General features: G+C 40.3%; 1 protein-coding gene across 2 annotated transcripts in view; it reads left to right on the forward strand.

Moving 5' to 3' along the window:
- The first annotated feature begins 1,452 nt into the window (after positions 1-1,452).
- Positions 1,453-18,336, forward strand: part of slc6a9 (solute carrier family 6 member 9) — a 73,201-nt gene continuing 56,317 nt past the window's right edge. The window contains exons 1-2 of one of the 2 annotated variants that reach the window (XM_051396664.1): positions 1,453-1,473; positions 12,865-13,133. In XM_051396664.1, coding sequence (XP_051252624.1) covers positions 13,104-13,133 — 30 coding nt within the window. In that variant the 5' untranslated portion in view covers positions 1,453-1,473; positions 12,865-13,103. Of the gene's footprint in view, positions 1,474-10,375; positions 10,538-12,864; positions 13,134-18,336 lie in introns of those variants that run through there. The other variant, XM_051396656.1, reaches the window with a different exon arrangement.

Below are 18,336 nucleotides of genomic sequence, written 5' to 3' on the forward strand. Positions count from 1 at the left end.
CTTTACAGTTAGGTGGTTTAAGTGCTGCTTCCGTTCCAAGCCCTCCATAAGCATCACAAGATAAATGTGACAACTCCTAAACATCTGAAACGTGAAAGGGGCCATAACTAAACATTGCTTTTTTGTAATATATTGTTTTATGTAAAATATAATTCTAATGACAGTAATTAGTTCCACTGCTGGAAGGGGACTGGAGGTACATTTCTCTTTTTAGTTTAGTAGCACTGTTTGTTTGGAGGTGTTTGTACCATAATTGGATTGTCAGTTGATTTGCAATCTTACAGCTGCAATAGCCTATAACTTTATAGCATTTTTATCTCCCATTTTGTGAAGGTTTATTTATTTTTAGGTAGCATTACCACAGCATTATAGACGGCAACATTTTTGACCGCCAGCCTCACCTCCCTCCTCTCACCCCAGCCTCTGACCATCACCGCGCCTGCATGCGTGCCTCCTCCTCCTCGTCCTCCTCGTCCTCCTCCTCCTCCTCTTCCTCTTCCGCGTTCCCAAACATCCCTACAACCTGACCGGTCCAAAAAAAAACCCCAACAAGGTAAAGCCTGCATCTGCATGCCAAAACCCTCCGGAGTGCCATCATCCATTCCTCGGCTGCATCTGTCATCTTTCACACATCCTCTATTATCTTCCATGCGGACGCCCCGATCTTCCATCTATCACCAGTGGCATACCGAGGCTACCACACCTGTCTGGAGCATCGCATTGACTCATTACCTCTGCCTTCTTCACGGGGCTGTCAGAGAATTGAATTCGCATGATCATCAAAGAACACCTGACTGCACTGCTTTTACAAACTGCCTGCAACAACACACACACACACACACACACACCACAAACCTCCGAAATCACACGGGGGTCTCTGTGAGGAATCGTTGCGGCATGCTCCTGTAACAAAAGAATGAGCAACACATGCGTCCATCCCTCCACTGAACATGTACAGGGACACTAAAAGGCACTGAGAGCAGCGCCTGTTAAACCTCTATAATAATACCATTCCAGTTAATTACTCCCACCATATCACTGTGTCTGTGCCACTCAAGTTTGGTTTTGGTCACCTTTTTTTTTTTTTTAATCAAGGCTTTTATATAAAAATAAAAATGAATTACCCAGAAGTGAGGCTTAATTGCCTTTCCTTATAATGAAGTTGTAATTTAGCTCATCTTAATGACAAATACTGCTTGTAAGCTATTATTAAGACAGACGGCAGCCCTCAGCAGCACTAGTAAGAGCCTCTGACAGGTTGTGCGGACACACAAGGAGCCCTCACATGTTGCTGACCCCCGCCCTATTTAGGAGCTGAGAAAGGAGGGGCTTAAGGAGGAGTCCCGGCTGTGGCCGAAGGGGGGGCGGAGGACTAAGGTGATGCAACTATCAATAAGCCAATATTGGCGGAAAATAATAACCCCTATATATGTACAGCACACTCAAGGCAAAAGACCAGAGCTCACCTCTACGGTAAGACAACGCCTTCTCATGAGAGTTTGTTGTGTTTCAACTCTAATGTAATGGTCTCTAACTGGATAATAAGCGCAGCACAGGCTACAATGTGGTTCTAATCCTACGATATGAGCAACTTTGTGTGTAATGTTGGGGCTGTAGATGTGTCAGATCTGACAATCTAGTCATGGGGAAGCCATTCAAAGCGCGTCAATGAAGTGGACCCTGTAATAAAGTCATTCAGTCATTCAGTCATTCATATTGGGATGCAGATTGTTAAAGCTGTTATTTAATGTTAACCAGCAAGGGGGAAACACGTGGCACTGCTTGTGGCCTCCCCCTTGTTGTGGCTCCACTTCAATGAGGAAAGAAACCCCCTCCCCCCCCCTTCCTCATTCAAGTGGGGGCATTTCCGTGTTGAAATTTTCTAAACACTGTCTGTCACTGAGAGAAGTTTCAGAGGTGAGATATTCTATATCTGTAGCAGTTTTGCAATAGAGAATTCACCATAAAACCTCTCTTGTAGTATTCATAACACAGTTATGTTATAGGAGGATTTCTAAAAGTGTATTGGCTTTTATTATTATTATTATTATTATTATTATTATGTTTCAGAACCCGGCAGATATTTGACTTTTGAGACAGATAAGGATTATAGGGGGAAAACATTACAGATACGACGATGAAGGTACAGTGCTGCTTCTTTCTTAAACAAATAAATGCTCTATTTGTACTTTTTTATTGTAAATTGCAGCAGTGACACAAATAGTATATTACCACCAGCCTTTCTTTTTGCATTGATATAGCAGACAAAACTAAATTTCATATCGGCACCTCCCTGTATTGCTAACATTTTGAAGAGCCCCACAACCGAAAAAAAATGGCAGTAAAAGGTTATCAGACAAGTCATAAATATAACTGATCACCTCAATAAATAATTGTTAGTTGAATGTATTAAAATGGAGTAAAATGGAGTAGGGAATAAATTGTGTAACGTAAAATGAATTTGTAACTCATTACTTAAGTCTGGATTTTAAGCTGAGGTGTTCATACTTTAGCATTCTGTTAAGGCTTGCGCGGACTTTATTTATGTTACTTTAGAAGCTTTATAAAGTCGTATATGTATGTTAGTGTTTAATGTGATTCTGGTGCATCTGGTCAATCCCTGATCCTGTGTGTTGGGTTAGTGAATCCCTAAACCCTAAACACAACCTTAACCTAAAGAAACATTTTTGATAAGGAGCAGTTGGAATTTAAAACAGTCCTCTCTGGTGCCATGTTAACACTGCCTCTGAACAACCTCAAACATTTCTTTGGTGTTTCAGTAATTCAGTGTCTTGTTACATATCAGCCTACAGATATATCTGTGATAAACCAATATCAGCCGGTATATTTCAGCCTGGCCGAGTTACCACTCTGGCTCTAATTGATAATATAAAACCATATATAATTGATAGTAAGAGCAGTTAATGATACTTTGATCTCCTAATGCCACTAATGCTGACACTGACCATATAACTAATGTGTGTGTGTGTGTGTGTGTGGCTTTGTGTTTGTACATATACCCAGTTTGCACTTTCAAAGTGATTATTAGAGTTGACAGAATTAGTGGATTAATTGATGAATGTTTAAAACAAAAATCCCAAAACTTAACTAGTTTAAGCTTCTGAGTTCTAAACATTTGCTGGTTCTCAGTTTTATGACTGTGAATTAAATATATGTATAGGTTTTAGACTGCTGGTACAAAACAAGGGAAATTGTGACATTTTTGACTACTTACGTCTACGTCTTTGTCTTTTTGTAGCCCAAATGATTGTTCAAGGAAATAATTCACAGATTAATCAATAATGAAAATTGTAGTCGTTCTACATATATGTTTCACTTGTATTCCTGTAACATAACCAAATTGGTTGCTGGACCGAATGGTAAAAGTAGGGTAAGTCAACAGTAGTTGTGCATGCCTGAATGGCAGTGCCCCCAGCCCCCCCCCCAAACACACACACACACTCACACGCATACACGCCACCCCCCTTCCCACCGTATCCTTGTCCACACACACAGAGGGTCTTTCTTTCATCTGGCCTTGGAGTTATCTGTTTGCTTTCCTTAGCATACAACTTTGCATATTTTGAAAGGACAGAGACTCCTATAGCCATAATCACAACTGCCTAGTCTTTTAATGCGTGCCTCAAAAGCACAGTAAGTGTTTAATTTGAAACATGATTTGTGCAAATAATAACAACAGCTATGGTATATCTGAAAACCTACAAGAAAAACATCACAGTACTCAAATTCCAGTGTTGAATGAGAATGTCACTTTTTTATAATTCTGCTCCCTTAGACAGATGCAGTACGCCCATCGCAAATAATAGATTAATGAGGTAAGAGTGTTTTTGTGCCAGATTGTAACATTTAACATTCTTACAATGATCATGTTACATAATGTATCCAATATTGCACTTTGCTCCCGGGTAGACAAGGCATGAACAATTGAATTGCATGCTTTAACAAAGCAAATTGTAAATGACACTGAGAATAAAATAGGCCTGCAACTAATGACTATTTTCTTTTATTATATAAAATATTTTATTGGAAGGTGCAGCAGTTGTACAGAACATACAAATACAATGCAAAGATAACCACTCAACCCCCTTGCTGATGCAAAACAGGTTAATAATAAAATAGTAATAAATAAAATAAGTATTATAAGAGATCTAAAAATACAAAATGCAAATAAAATGGATTATGCTCTACACAAGATGCATTCTGTCCCTTTGGTCACAAGCTCAGGGACATCAAGTACAAAGCTCCATGTACACAGGTGAGTCACACTGTATGATGTCATACATTTTAGCAGCTGTAAGAAAAAGGATATCAAACGCTGTGAGTGTAGGAGTCTACACTACATCCAATTAAAATTGAAACATATTGCACAAATATTGCAAACAGTCTTAAGCATAGGGAAACACAGTTTTTTGGTCAAAATAAAATAGGATAAGTTAGAGAGGTAGAGTAAAGTTTGGGTTGATTCTGGCAAATGTTTCTAGTCTGATGAAGTTCTTTATGTCCTCTATCAGTGATGATGGCGAATGGGCTGCAGGCGACTTCCACAGAAGTAATATTCCTCTGTGAGCATGAAGAGAACTGAAAGCTATAATGTTTAGTTGCTTCAATGTTAAGTCTTCAACTAAGTCTGGGACTCCAGAAATAGCTATCCCTGCACCAGGTAGGACCTCCACCCCAGTGACTTCAGAAATGAATTCCAAAAAGTAAGAACATGTCAGCTGGGGATTGTGCACAGCGGTTGCATTTGTCATCTACTTCAGGGTAAAATTTTGAAAGTTTAATTTTGGAGAGATGAATTCAATGTAGAACCTTAAACTGGATAAGCCCCAGGTGGGAACAGGAGGAAAAGGAGTGGACACATCCAGCTCTTTCTCCCAGGCACACTTAATATAACCAGTGTGGACTTTGAAAGAGAGGATAATGATTATTTGATTATCTATTAATCTGTCGATCATTCTGTTGTTTGGTCCATAAAATGTCAGAAAAATGTTGATCACTGTTTCCAAAAAGCTCAATGTCTTCAAATGTCTTATTTTGTCCACAACCCAAAGATATTCAGTTTACTGTCATAGAGGAATAAAGGAACCACAAAACATTCACATTTGAGAAGCTGAAATCAGAGAATTTGGACATTCCTTCTTCAAAAATGACTCAACAATAATCAGTTATTAAAATAGTTGGCAAATATTTTAATAGTTGACAAATAATCAAGTAACTGACTAATCATTGCAGCTCCAGCATAAAACAAGTCGCCACTGATTGACAGCTTTTAGTTATATGTGCCTGTCACATTTTAGAAATATTGAATTTCTCTTTGTTTTGGGTTAAGCTACTCAGAGCAACAGCTTCCATCACCAGTTCCCCCCACTGTACTTCCCACCAGCAAACTCATACTGCAGCAGAGTACAGGTCAGGTACAACACCTACTGACAGTAGAAGAAACTCAGCCGTGGGAGTTTCTGACAAAAACAAATGGAAGAGGATGGCTGTGATGAAGGTCTATTTTCATGCCTTTGTTTTAGAACATTTCAAGTATGGCTGAAATTCTTACCCTCAGAATTTGAATAATGAGCAATGAGATTGTTACACCAGCCGCCAGCTTGAGGATTAATAGGAAGTTCCTCTGCAGAGTCATTGGACGGTAAGGGAAGACATAGAGGGAACCATTAACATTGGTGAAGTGGTAAAACGCCTCACTTCCACATCAGGGTGTTGTCATCATATTAAAACTAGAGGTGGCAAATGTTTGCGAGATCTTGTCAGGTGATTTATGCTGACATGTTTAGACAGTTTGGACTACTAAGATTATGATATTTAAGTTTGGTTACGGTATCAAAAGCTGGACAAATTGATATTTTCTATACAAACAATGGATCAAATTACTACATGCAATGTGAAAGCTGGCGCTTGTAGCGATAAACCAGTAAAGAATTATGACTGGAACCTGTGCTTACCTCCAGCTTTACGTAGCGTTTTAGGGGTTTTTAGTGTATCGTTTTGGTTTAACAGCCACAATTTTATTGTTTTGGTTCACACTCACTCCTCTCATCAACCTTTTTTCCAGTAGAGTGCAGCTGTTTTCAGCAGTTTTTCAAGCTCTGATTCAACTGAGTTCTGAAGCACTGTGCACTAACTGCCTAACCCCAAACTACAATGCATAGTTAGCAACTAGCCAATGAGCATAGTGGAGCATTTAGCAGCCAAAAATATTGATATTGTTCTCAAGTGTTGGTGCAGACAATTAAGCTGAAAGAACAGATGAGGACAGAAACACAGCTCCAAATGAACATTAATGTTAATCTGTGTGTGCTGTAGAAAACTGTTTGCCAACATATTCACCATAACAATATGGTGACGATATGCCAATGTTGTGTTAGTTAATAGTTAAATATGAAGAAAAATCCTAGGAAGACTTGGTCAGCTGGGATTCAAAGACGATTTATGGAGGCTTTTTGTAAAAAAGTAACGGTATATTTAATAAAGCATCTGCTGCAGCATATTTGTAATATTTATTATGGTGGTGCTTTCCCATGGGTTGATAAGACAGTTTTCACAGTAGACTCTGAGATATTTCATTGTTATTTTTGTGAAGCATTAGTCCAGACAGTGTCTGGACTGGTGGAATGTACAGATAATGTGTGACTAGCGCAGAATGTGAGGGTCAGGAGAGATGCTTTGAAAGGGTTCTGGAACAAAGAACAGAATGGAGGATGGAGGGGATAATGTATGTATATCTGGATTAATACAGCACAATAACACCATTGAGTTAACTGTAGCGTCTGAGATCTCTGTACTTAATGGACAGGTGCTTTGATCACACATCATCAAAGTTGAGCACAGTGGTGATGCTGCTGTGTTTTGCATTAAAGCTCTCTGTTTAACCCCGTTGTGCAGAGAGGAGACAGGACAATGGTCAGAAAGAACAGGATGGATCTATATGCTGCAACCACTAGGGGGCCCCATAGTGTAGTTCGGCTTAGCTGTTTGGTGTTTGTTCAGGAGTGCAGAGGCTCAATATCAACATCTCAGGGATGTTTCAGGCACGAAACATCAGGTGGGTTTTGTATACAACCTGAGAGGAAGTGCTCCCTGGTCTGATAATCTACACGGCCATCAAGACCACCCAGTGAGTCTGGCAACCGTGCTTATGTTCTGCATATTAGTATTCATAGTGAAAAGTGTTCTCTCTTGGGTCATTGCAGAAATGCCGTTTGTAATTGTAGTAAATAGGCTAAAAGAAAACAATAACAAATAATTTCTCTTTGTGTACATGTAAGTATCAAGAATTACATTCAGATATCCATCGTCTTTATAGATGTGTTGTGTGAGACACACTCTAACTACTCTAACTCTAACTACAACCACACACGCTGAAAGCCAGCACGGTGGCTAACAACCTCTAGCTGAGTTGGATGGTAATTCTCTGTGGTTTCCTCACTGTGACCCCTTTTCATGTTACATGTAGCCAATAAGCCTTTGTTCCTAGGCAGACATTTGGACATATCTCAGAAGGAAAAGTTGTTATTAATAATAATAATAATAATATATAAAGGCATGTTCAGTTCATTCCCTCTGCTGCTGAGCGGGTAAAGTCTGTGGTGTTTCTCATAATGCACTCCCAGCTTGTTGAACTTCTAATTATTTTTTTCACCAGATAAAAAAGTTGCAAACTTTAACAAAAATGGCTCCATAATTTCCAAAGAAATTTTAAAAAACAACTAAAAGTTACAGGGACAAGCGATAGTGGTCAAAACTAGAATAAAACCACAGCCTCCACCCGACACTGAACACACAGCTGGGTGGTTAAGTGAGTATATACGGCCATCATTCAGTCACCTGACTAAACAACAAAGCCTACGGTTTTAGATTATCACAGGTATTGACTGCAGTGAAATATATATGGTAACTGTGTTATATGCTCATGCTGTACTATAATGTCACTCATGAGAAATCTCTATTTTGAAGTCAAAATGATCTATTTTGATCAAAATGTGTGATAAGTTGTATGTACGTTGGTGTACTGCCTATGTTGTGTGTTTTCTAAAAGCTTTACTTTTCTATGCTTCAGCACAGTGCTTTTAACTGTGGTTTTGAGTCCACATTGCTGTCTTTACTGATGGATTTACTGCTATAGATTGTGTGTTTTCACAGCACTCCTCCCTTTCCCTCGTCTGCCACGGCAGTCAATATTATTTGAATGGCACTATTAAGAAAAAAATCCAGATTTGTGCACTTCATATTAAAATCCCATATCTTCTCATTCCCAATGTCATTGCCTTATTGTAAGAATTCTTATTTTTTTAGCAGTCCAAAGTGATGCATAGCTTGCTGGCTCTATTTACTGCGTGCTGAACAAAGGCCAAAGCATAGTTAGTGCTGCTTTGAGTGCTGTCACAATTTCTAAGTCATATTTACCTTTCTGTGCACAGTGTAAGAAAGAGGCTGTCTATCATTACAAAACAGAGCTTGTGGAGTCCCAATCATACCACTGCATATTGACATTATTGATAATAGCTGCTTTGCAAGCCTAAAAATATGATGCATTGTAAATACTAGCAATAATGTCTGCTATTTTGTCTTGAACCCACTGTGTTTTACCCCATGTCAGACCCCACACTGCTACAATGTAGATGTAGAATGCAAACAGGGGGGAACTTGTATGATTGCATGAGTACAGGAGGCTGGTGTTGCATCTGTATGTTGGATAAAAGAAAAGTAATTAATGAGTTTCTCTGGTATGGCTTCACCTCTGTTCATTTTCTGTTTCAAAGGTGGTTTAACAAAATAAAGAAATTAGAACTAAACTAATTATCTAGCTGTGTGCCACGTGACCTGCAGTTCTTTGGCTCAAAAGTTCAATATATCAAGCAAAATGGGGCCCTAACAAAGAAATACTCATCGTGGTCAATGAGTAACTATGCGGCATCCTCCCATTTCTTTTCACCAATGGTAGGCTAATATTTCCATTTCTTGCTATGAGTCTTTGTCTCTTTACCTAAGAGCATAAGAACAGACCTTTGTTGCAGCAGTCACAAGTTCCTTCACCTCTATAGTTGTTGTCTGTCACTTACTAGACTCATTTAACCTTAGAGACATAGAAAGTCAAGGCGAGGAGAGGCCTTAGATCAAAAGTACTTGTACGTGTCCTGAACTGCCACACTGGAAAGAGGAGTGAAAACCCAGGCTTCATAGAGAGGGGCACATGTTGGGCGACATGGTCAATGACAGTCGTGGAAGGCATTCATAGTGTTGCACTTGGTTGTTCACAGGAAAAGTGACAGGAATAGTTGTGTAAAGAATGCTAAAAGGGAAACATTTTCATTCTCCACCGGCATTAAACCGTTTATTTATTCATTCATTTACTTTACATTTTCTTCTGTCCTTATTCACAGTTCCCTAATTGCCTTCATTACAATCTAGTCACACATGATTCTCAAAAAGAAAACCAAGCAGGCTCATAAAAATCTAATTAGGGTGTTGATTAGGTTAGCAGATTGCTGAGATACAGTCTGCCTTTTGGCATGTCATTAAGTGAAAAAATATCACATGGTTTTTGCCCCTGTAGCCATGCAGAGGTTTACATATCCACCACAAGAAGTTGGTGTTTTCTTCTCTTCCTTGAAGTGCTTTGTTAACGCATGACTCTCTGACAGGTTACTCTGGCCATATGTAGCCACTTAAGGTGTCTGAGTGTTGTTGTGCTTACAAATGAAGGCTTTGTAAGCGCAGTCTGTTTTTGAACCCACTTCCTGTCATCCTCGGCCGATTGGTGTGGCGTCAGGAAAACCATCTGCAGTCTCTCTGTGTATTGAGGGAAAATGCTTTTAGTACGCACACCTGAATCCTCCACAGCTAAAACCTGTTTCCAAGCTGCTTCACCTCCTGAGCCACTCACTGCTGGATCAGCAGAGTCCCTGTGTTTTGCCATTAGCTTTTCACAAAAACTAAAAAAAAAAGAAGAAAAAAAAAACCCCACAACCAAAAGATGTTCAAATTAAAATGAAAAGCAAGTCCTAATATTTAAGAAGCTGGAACCAGAGAATAGTCGGCATGTTTGGCTGATAGAACACCTGAAACAATGAATGAATGAATGAGTAAAGCAAACAAACCCTTAAAGCTGACATCACTTTTATACAAACCAATTTCAACTCAATTCATTTGACCTTTAGGATGTACCAGGGTACTTAATAAAAACCATGCTTGGTAACTAATTATTTAGGCGGGAACATCTGTCATAACAGCTAACAGACACGTCAGGTCTCAGAGTGTGTTTAATGTAACCTCTTACTGCCACTCCTCCTGGGATGGCCCAATAGCCTCGGCTCAACTCCTGCCTTGTGTACATACATTAGTAGAGTCAACCAGTGGGATGGGGCCAGACCACTGTGACTTGATCATAGACTTCAGTCTTCGCACCAGTTAGTAACTCACAGCTGAGCCGCTTCCCTTTACTGATGCAGAAGTTGGTGTTTCCCTTCCTTTCTTTCTGTTTTCTTCAGACATCATAACGTGGATGGTAAGGCTCAGTTTTTAATCTAATTTTGTTTCATGTCCTCCTTTCATCAATGTGCAGCGAGCTGTGTATGATGGATGTCCCGGGGCATTTTTGAATCCCTGTAGGGACCTGTACATGTGAGAGGCTGTTTATGTGTGTGTTTAACACTGAATGGTGGCTATATTGGGCCACTTTTTTCTCTCCCTTTGCTGGGATGCTTTTAGTTCACCGTCTAGGGTTTTTGTTCAGAGTCAGGTGGAGGGAGACATGCGGCAGAGTTACAGTGTTTGACTCACACTCTGGTCTCCACATGACAGCTTAAAGGATTTACTGTGAGATGTACAAATGAGCTGATGACTTCAGTGTCCTCTACAACTTTTTAAATATATTTGTGAAGAACTGAAGTGTATCAGTGTCAAAGAAGTTATGTAATCATGTTATTTAAAAAGTTGTTAAAATAAATTTTAAGGTATCAGTTGATTAATCAGCTATTTTTATAAAGTTGTGGGATCGTTGAAGGCATTTTTTCTAGCAAAAACGACTAACATTCTTTGGTTCCACTTTCTCCTATGTGAGGATGTGCTGCCTTTCTCTCTTTTATATCACTATAAATTGAATATATTTGCATTTTGGGCTGTTGTTTGAGCAAATCAAGCATTCAGATGTCTAATTAGATTGTTGTGTAAGTGAGCAGTTTGTCGAGATAAAAAAAATCTGATTTTTGCCCATCGCCTTGCAGAGACTTACATATGAATTACAAGAATTTGGTTTTCCTAACTTCCTTGAAGCACTTCGGCATGTTTTTTCCTTCCCTCTGCACCACGTATGGCCCAAGAGAGGAAGGGGAGTTCCATGTAAATGAGGTAGGACAAGGCTTGATTACCAACTGGGCAAAGTGGCCAACTCTCCTGGAAAGCTCCAGTCTTACTGTGTGTTAACTGGTCTGTGCTAATTTGATTGAAAATGTATTTGGTGATATACAGCAAGTACTGCTTTATGAAAGGTTTATGTTTATATGTTGCATATTTCAACTACAATAATGCGTACAAGTACTGCACACATTCCACAGGGAGTGTGAGGAACGGGGGATTGATAGGGGCCCAGTAGCTTATATTTGCCCCTCTCTAACAGGTCACTATGTAGCCAAGATAAGGTGGAATTTTGTTGAAAATGAAGGCTTTGTAAGCGCAGTCTCTTCTGAACCCACTTCCTGTCATCCTCGGCTGATTGGTGTGGGGTCAGGACAGCCATCTGCAGTCTCTCGCTGTATTGAGGGAAAGAGCTTTGAATTTTCACAAGTGCAGCACCATTACGCACGCCTGAGTCCTCCACAACCAAAACCTTTCCAAGCGGCTTTACCTCCTGAGCCTGTCACCTCTCTTTTTGCACTTCACAATACACCAGTGCCAAAGAAATTATGTAATCAGCTATATTAAAACATTTTCACTACATCAGAAACAATTAGATTCAATTTGATTCATCAGTTGGTCAATCAACAGAAACAACTATATTGATAATTGGCTAGTCGTTAATTAAAAATATTCTTTAATTCCAAATGAAATGCAAAGCATTTTTCATTTTTTTCCAAGATTAATAATTTTTTAGACCAATCAATTAATTAAAATGAGAGAATAATTTGTAGATTAAATAAAAATCCCCAGTTTTTACATAGCAGTTCATCTTGGAAAAGTTTCTCCAGACCAGGCTTCTCTAATTATCCTTAATTAAATTATAATTATTGCAGAATGTGTGTTATTATCACATTTTTTATTTTTGACGTTCACATTTATCACAGGTAAAATATTAACGGAAATGAGCCAAAAGCTACTCATCAAATTTGAAGTAACTTGCCAATATGAGCCTTTCCGATACATTTCACTCTGTTTGGTAGGTATTTTCTGCCACTTTCTTCCAAATCCAGGCTGTTTTTGAGTATTCTTTTCCAGTTTGGCTCTCATACAGCAGTAGTCAGTAGGCAGTCTAAACGTTCCCCTAACAGTTAATCTCTTTACACAAAAGGGCACTTTGTTATGGCAGCTGCTTTGCTACAAAATGCAAATCTGTTACTACATGTTTTCTGAATTCTCTCTCTGCCTCCTTTTCTAACTTCTCCTCTCTAACAAGTTTTATTTCCACTCTCAGTTTATTGAACTCTGAGACATTCGGTTTTGTATTTTTACACTTTCTACCTCGCTGCAGGTCATGTACAAAGGCCGAAGGATTGTTTTGAACGTGGCCAAGGGGACAAGTAACTAAAATGTGTTGCCTTGCCCCCCACCCCCTCCACTCCCTCCCCACTCCTCTCCGCCCCTCCACCCCTCTCTGCCTGTCACATGTTCTTTTCACAGCATAGAAAAGTTTCTGGATTAGGGCAGAATTAACACAAAGCAGCGACGCCACTCCAGCTACACTCGCAGGCAACGCAGCAGAGGAACGAAGGAGGGACCGGGACGCTCGAGCGAACGCCACCTCCGAAAAACTCCAAAACTCTGGAAGTGAGAGACGGACGAGTCCATCCCAGAGAGAGAGAGAGAAAGAGAGAGAGAGAGAGCGAGGCAGGGGATCTTTGCCGACAAGGTCCTGAAGGATGGAAGAGAAGCAGTTTGCTGGGATCCTGGTAAGTTTGACTTTTGTTCAGTGAACATACACATACATACATACATACATACATACACACATACACACAGATACACACACTTTAAAGGCAGTAACACAGATATAGAAGTTTATAAACACACAGAGATGCTGTACATGGAGGCAGCCACGTCTCTGAGTTTGCTGGTGGGATGCAGCTGCTGGACCACCAGTTGAGTCACTCTCTGCCTCCCCCTTTTCCCCCTTTCACTTTCTTATTCTGTGTGTTTTTCCTTTTATATTTTATTTTATAAACACTCAAAAGCAGAGGGTTATAGTTTTTAAGAATACCTCTTTAACTTGGAAACACTTTTTATCTTTTCATCCGACCTACAACTTGCCCCAAGTTGCCCCAGTTTGCACTGACTGATAGGCCTGCAGTTTTCCATCTGAGCGGTCCACTATGTTGGTGTTGGTGTTGGAGTGCGGCGGGCAGAGATGTCATCACCTGCTGTTCGCCATGGCAATGCTAAGCACACATCATCATCATCTGAACTCTGCCCCAAAAGTTCCCGAAATGTGTCTCAACTCACAGTCACAGAACCGTCCCTCTCATCCCTCAGCTCTGCTTTCACAGCGCCCCATCTGCTCTGATCCGTGCAACTTGGGTAAACAATAAACATGCTTTCAGTGTTCTTTGGCTGCTGATAAGAGGTGAGGCCAAGAGGTAAATGTGTCAGTGCCGGGGCCTTTGCCGCTGGTGAAGCTTTAAATAGAGGTTTGGTGTCATTGGCAGTCAGGTCACTTCTCTCTCTCTCTCCCTCTCTCTCTCTCCCTTCAGTCCAAGTTCTTCAGTCCGTCTTGAGACGGTGATAAACACAAACTCAGAGCTCCAACTCTCTGCTGACATTCTCGCTCATTTGAAGCCTCGCTTTCCTCCCCGATGGTGTTTTTTTTTTCTTCCGCCACGTCCTTTTGAGATGCATATCCACGTTAAAATGCATACGCTCTGTCTGAACTTGAGGGGGTGTGTGTGTGGGGGGGTGTTATCAGCCTCGCCCGCTCCCTCCTCTCGCTCTCTCTCAACATTTGAAAGCGGTTGGAGGATGAAGATTTGAGTCTTGAGAACTTTTTTAGTGTCTGTTTTTTTTTTTTTTTCGCATTTTCAGCTCAGTGACAGATGCCAATCAATCTTTTGCATAGTTAGGCGCTGTTCTGTGAGTTCAGATATGGCTGTCTAAGGGATTCAAATGTAATTAAATGATAGTCACAAGGAGGGTTTGAATTGTTTCCCCATGGAAGGGGTTTTGCTTTGGATATGTGCCGGTTTAAGATCTAGATCTAAGTGGAACTCTGTGGTCACTGTGAATATATTTATCTCTTTACTGCCCCTCACACACACACACACACACACACATACCCTGTTTCCACTAAATTAGCTCTGGTTCTTGAACGGGTTTTGTTCAAGATTCTTGGAACCACCAGTTTTGAGAGGAACCATTGTAATCAAGGAGCACAACAATGTGTAGAACTTTGCACTCCCAATTTAGTTCCCAAGAAGAACCTGCTATCTTTTTGGGTTCCGAACCACTTTCTTAATAAAACTATTCTATGTTTTAGTTCCATTTTAAAAGTATGCAGTATATTTTCATGATTATCATGATGGCCAAGATATTTGTGACATGAAATTTTAATATCGTCCCCTGCCTACCATAGAATGAGCTGTTTTTATCTACAGACTCTGTGGGTCGCCTTCCATGGAGTCCTCCATGTTGAACCGCCATGTTTCTGTAGATAGGCCCTTTCACATTTTCCGCAAGTTTTGTGGCTACGGTAGTTACTCCTAAACACTTCAGAGCCCGTTCTCATTCACAGGTTGTCAAATACAGATGCTAGCCGTGTTTAGTTAGCTGCCACTTCACTGCAAGATGCCAGTAAATCACACACTGGTGGTCCTTGAACTATTTGAGTGTTACTGTGGGATTTCATGAAGTGTTTTGCATTTGGCAGCATCTTCTCTAACACAAAGTATACATTTTGAGGGGAAAAGTGCAGCTTTTAATTGGATATCACCAAAATAAAAGCTTCAGTAAAGTTCAACTCAGTTAAAAGTTTAAAAGGTGCCAGTGGTAAAGTGGATATTATGACTTAAATGCTACATAAAAAGGTGTAATGCATTCCATATCTACATATTCATGGCGAGCTGGGCCTTTGGCTGTATTATTACTTTGAGATGCTAATAACCACATATCAGTCCCGCTTTCTTGACCAGAGCCTCCTCTTATCACTAATATAAATGATTGCTTATTTAATTTGGCTGAAGGCATCACAGCAGAAGGCAAAGACTTTGTTTGCTCTCGAAATCGAAACGTTTTTTTCCCCGGCCAACATGAAGTGATTCGTTGTTTAAGGTCAATTCACTTGATCTGGCAGGGAATCGAAAATGACAAAGCAATTTAAAACTGATGCACAGAAGAAGACGTGTGGCTGAAACACAGTTTTAAAAACTACTCTACTATTAGGGCATTAAGTTGCGCTCTTTTCTCTCTAACTCTTGCTTTCGTACTGTTCACAAGTCACTAAGTTTTCCCCAGAGATTAGAGCGTAACGGACACACATGTCTTATCTCTGAAGGTAAACATGGCACCGAGCTGCGGGTAGATTGTACAACAACTCCAGCAGACAACTGCTCATGCACACTTACACACAGCTCTCCCCTCGCGATTGGTCGCTTCTCATGGCTGGGACCGTTGTCCTCAGCAGTGGCGGACAGTGATGTCAGTGGCTTTGAGACATAAACAAAGAGTGAAAGAAAGTGTGTGTGTGTGTGTGTGTGTGTGTGTGTGTGTGTGTGTGTGTGTGTGTGTGTGTGTGTGTATGTGTGTGTGTGTGTGTGTGTGTGTGAGAGAGAGAGATTTACGGACAGAATCTTAGACCTTGCTCTCCCATCGCCAACTGTCACTACAATGTTTACTCCGTTCCTCCCTCTCCTCATCTCTTCTCTGCTCTCCTTCCTCATCCATCTTTTCACATTCAGAGGATGATGGATTTCCAAAACTCTTTTCCCCCTCATTTCCTATTTAATCCACATCATCTTTACCTCCGTTTGGAGAGTGGAAAGCGCCCTTTCCTGGTGTGTTTTCTCAACATAGTGCAACTGTTTTTCCGTGCCCTTTTCTCTACAGTCTGGTTAAATTTATTTATGCTGGTCCAGATGGTTGGTGGATGGACCCGTCACCGTAAATTTCGTGAAACACAAGGCGCTCGCTTCCTGCTACCGCTTGGCTCGGCTGGTAGCCTTCTGCCGGGACGCTTTCTGTCCAAACTTAATTCCCCTGCTCGTTCACAGGGTTCAAAGGGAGCCCCCTCTCCTCAATCTTCCAGCGCTGTCTTTGACTGCCCTGGAAGCCACCACTTCCACTGAGCGGATGAGCAGATGGCGCCCTGGCACTAGCTTTTACTGGACGGATAGTTGTCTCTTTGTTTTTACTCCTTAGTTACTTCTTTTCGACTCGTCTTTGAAATGTCTGCTGTTTGGGTGTATATATATAGGGATCTGAGAGGAGGAGGAGGAGTTGTGCTCATTTTTCTACTGAGCGCTGTATTCATATGTCTGGCTACACAGACCACTGCTGGCCCTCTATCGCCATGAAGGCCAAATGGAGGGCGAGGTCAAGGAATACTGGCTGCTGATCAAAGTTTAACATTGGCAAGGCTGTAAATGTTACTTTTCATCCACACTTTATAAGATTTTTGGAGTGATAATTAAGATGGCTAATTGGACATTCTGATGACACTTTCTGATGCTATATGACAAGATACGTTACATATACTGTATTCTCTAATTGGTCATTGTGCTCAAAAAATTAGAGAAAATAATATATATGTAACGTATCATCTTGAAGTAACGTCACAGTTGAATTTCACTTCTGCTTATCTGGTTTATCACATACTGATTCACATTCTTGTCAGTTTTTTAAGTAAATAACCCAAAATATATTAGATATAAACAAAAATCACATTAAACTTCACCAGGTGTTGGGCTTGAACTAGGGATGTCAAGTTTTTCTGGTACAGATTCTACTATAGTCTTTTAATAATGAGTGCCTGCCATTACTGTGTCCTGACACTATAATAACAGCTGTAGCCTTCTTAATCTGACACGACTTTCACAAGCTTCTTAATAAAAATGGTGGACATCTTGGTTAAAGAATATTAAGTTGATAGTCTTGAGTTGGTGTTATGTAAAGTTTAACTGGGAGAATGTGAATTTAAGGTGATGGGTTTAGGGGTTAAGGGTCAACTAGAGCGTTTAATTGGAGAAAATGTGTCACTCTGTTGGACTTACTTACTTGGAACTACAAAAAATGCTCGCAGTGCACAGAGTTCCTCCCTCACAAAGAATCTGTGGGCCAGAGTACGGACACCGGCTGAAGAAAGCACACAAAACAGACAACAGACTAGTTTCATTTTGGCCCGTTATCAACTTACTCACAGAATTAATACTAATTAGTGACAGCTGATATGATCTGCTGCCGGCTGTCATTTCAACTTGTGAAGGCATTTTGTACACTGCTTTTTGCTAATGAATAAAGATGACAAAGATGAGCATAATAACTGATTCATTCCGAGCTTAGCGAATCTGTGTATTTTGCTCACCTGGACATCAGAATTCACACACTTTCATTCTCACTCTCTGTAGAGCTCTGCTGTCATTAAGGGGGCAGGTTGTGATGGACAACACACAGAAGAGTTCAGTTCAGTAAAGAAAGGATTTGATCGGCTTTTTTTTAACCAACACCGATCCATTAAAATATGGCTGTGTCGGCTCTGATACCGGCTGGCTCAGGACTTCTCTACCAAAAAATCATTCATCATAAATGATGAGGTCTAGATGATGATGTGATCCGTTTTGCTTAAAAAGTCAAATACAGACAATATAATACTAGTAGTATTCTCTGTTGCCATTAAGATTATTGTTATTATTGATTAATCTGCCAATAATGTTTTGGATTTGTTTGGTCTATGAAACGTACAAAAAGAGTGAAAACTGTCTAAAATCAGATCTAAAAGAGAAAAGCAGCACACTTACTCTTTACGTATCGTGTGTGCAACCTGCGCATACGAGATCTTACGTCAGTATTCTTTAAGCGGTGGTAGCTATGTAACGATGGAGTTGTCAAAGGTGCAACAATTCAGCAGCAGTCACTTTGTTATAACACAGGAATGTGGATTTGTAAGGCTGT

The sequence above is a fragment of the Dicentrarchus labrax genome, unplaced genomic scaffold, assembly GCF_905237075.1.
Source record: "Dicentrarchus labrax unplaced genomic scaffold, dlabrax2021, whole genome shotgun sequence".
Taxonomy (NCBI): domain Eukaryota; kingdom Metazoa; phylum Chordata; class Actinopteri; family Moronidae; genus Dicentrarchus; species Dicentrarchus labrax.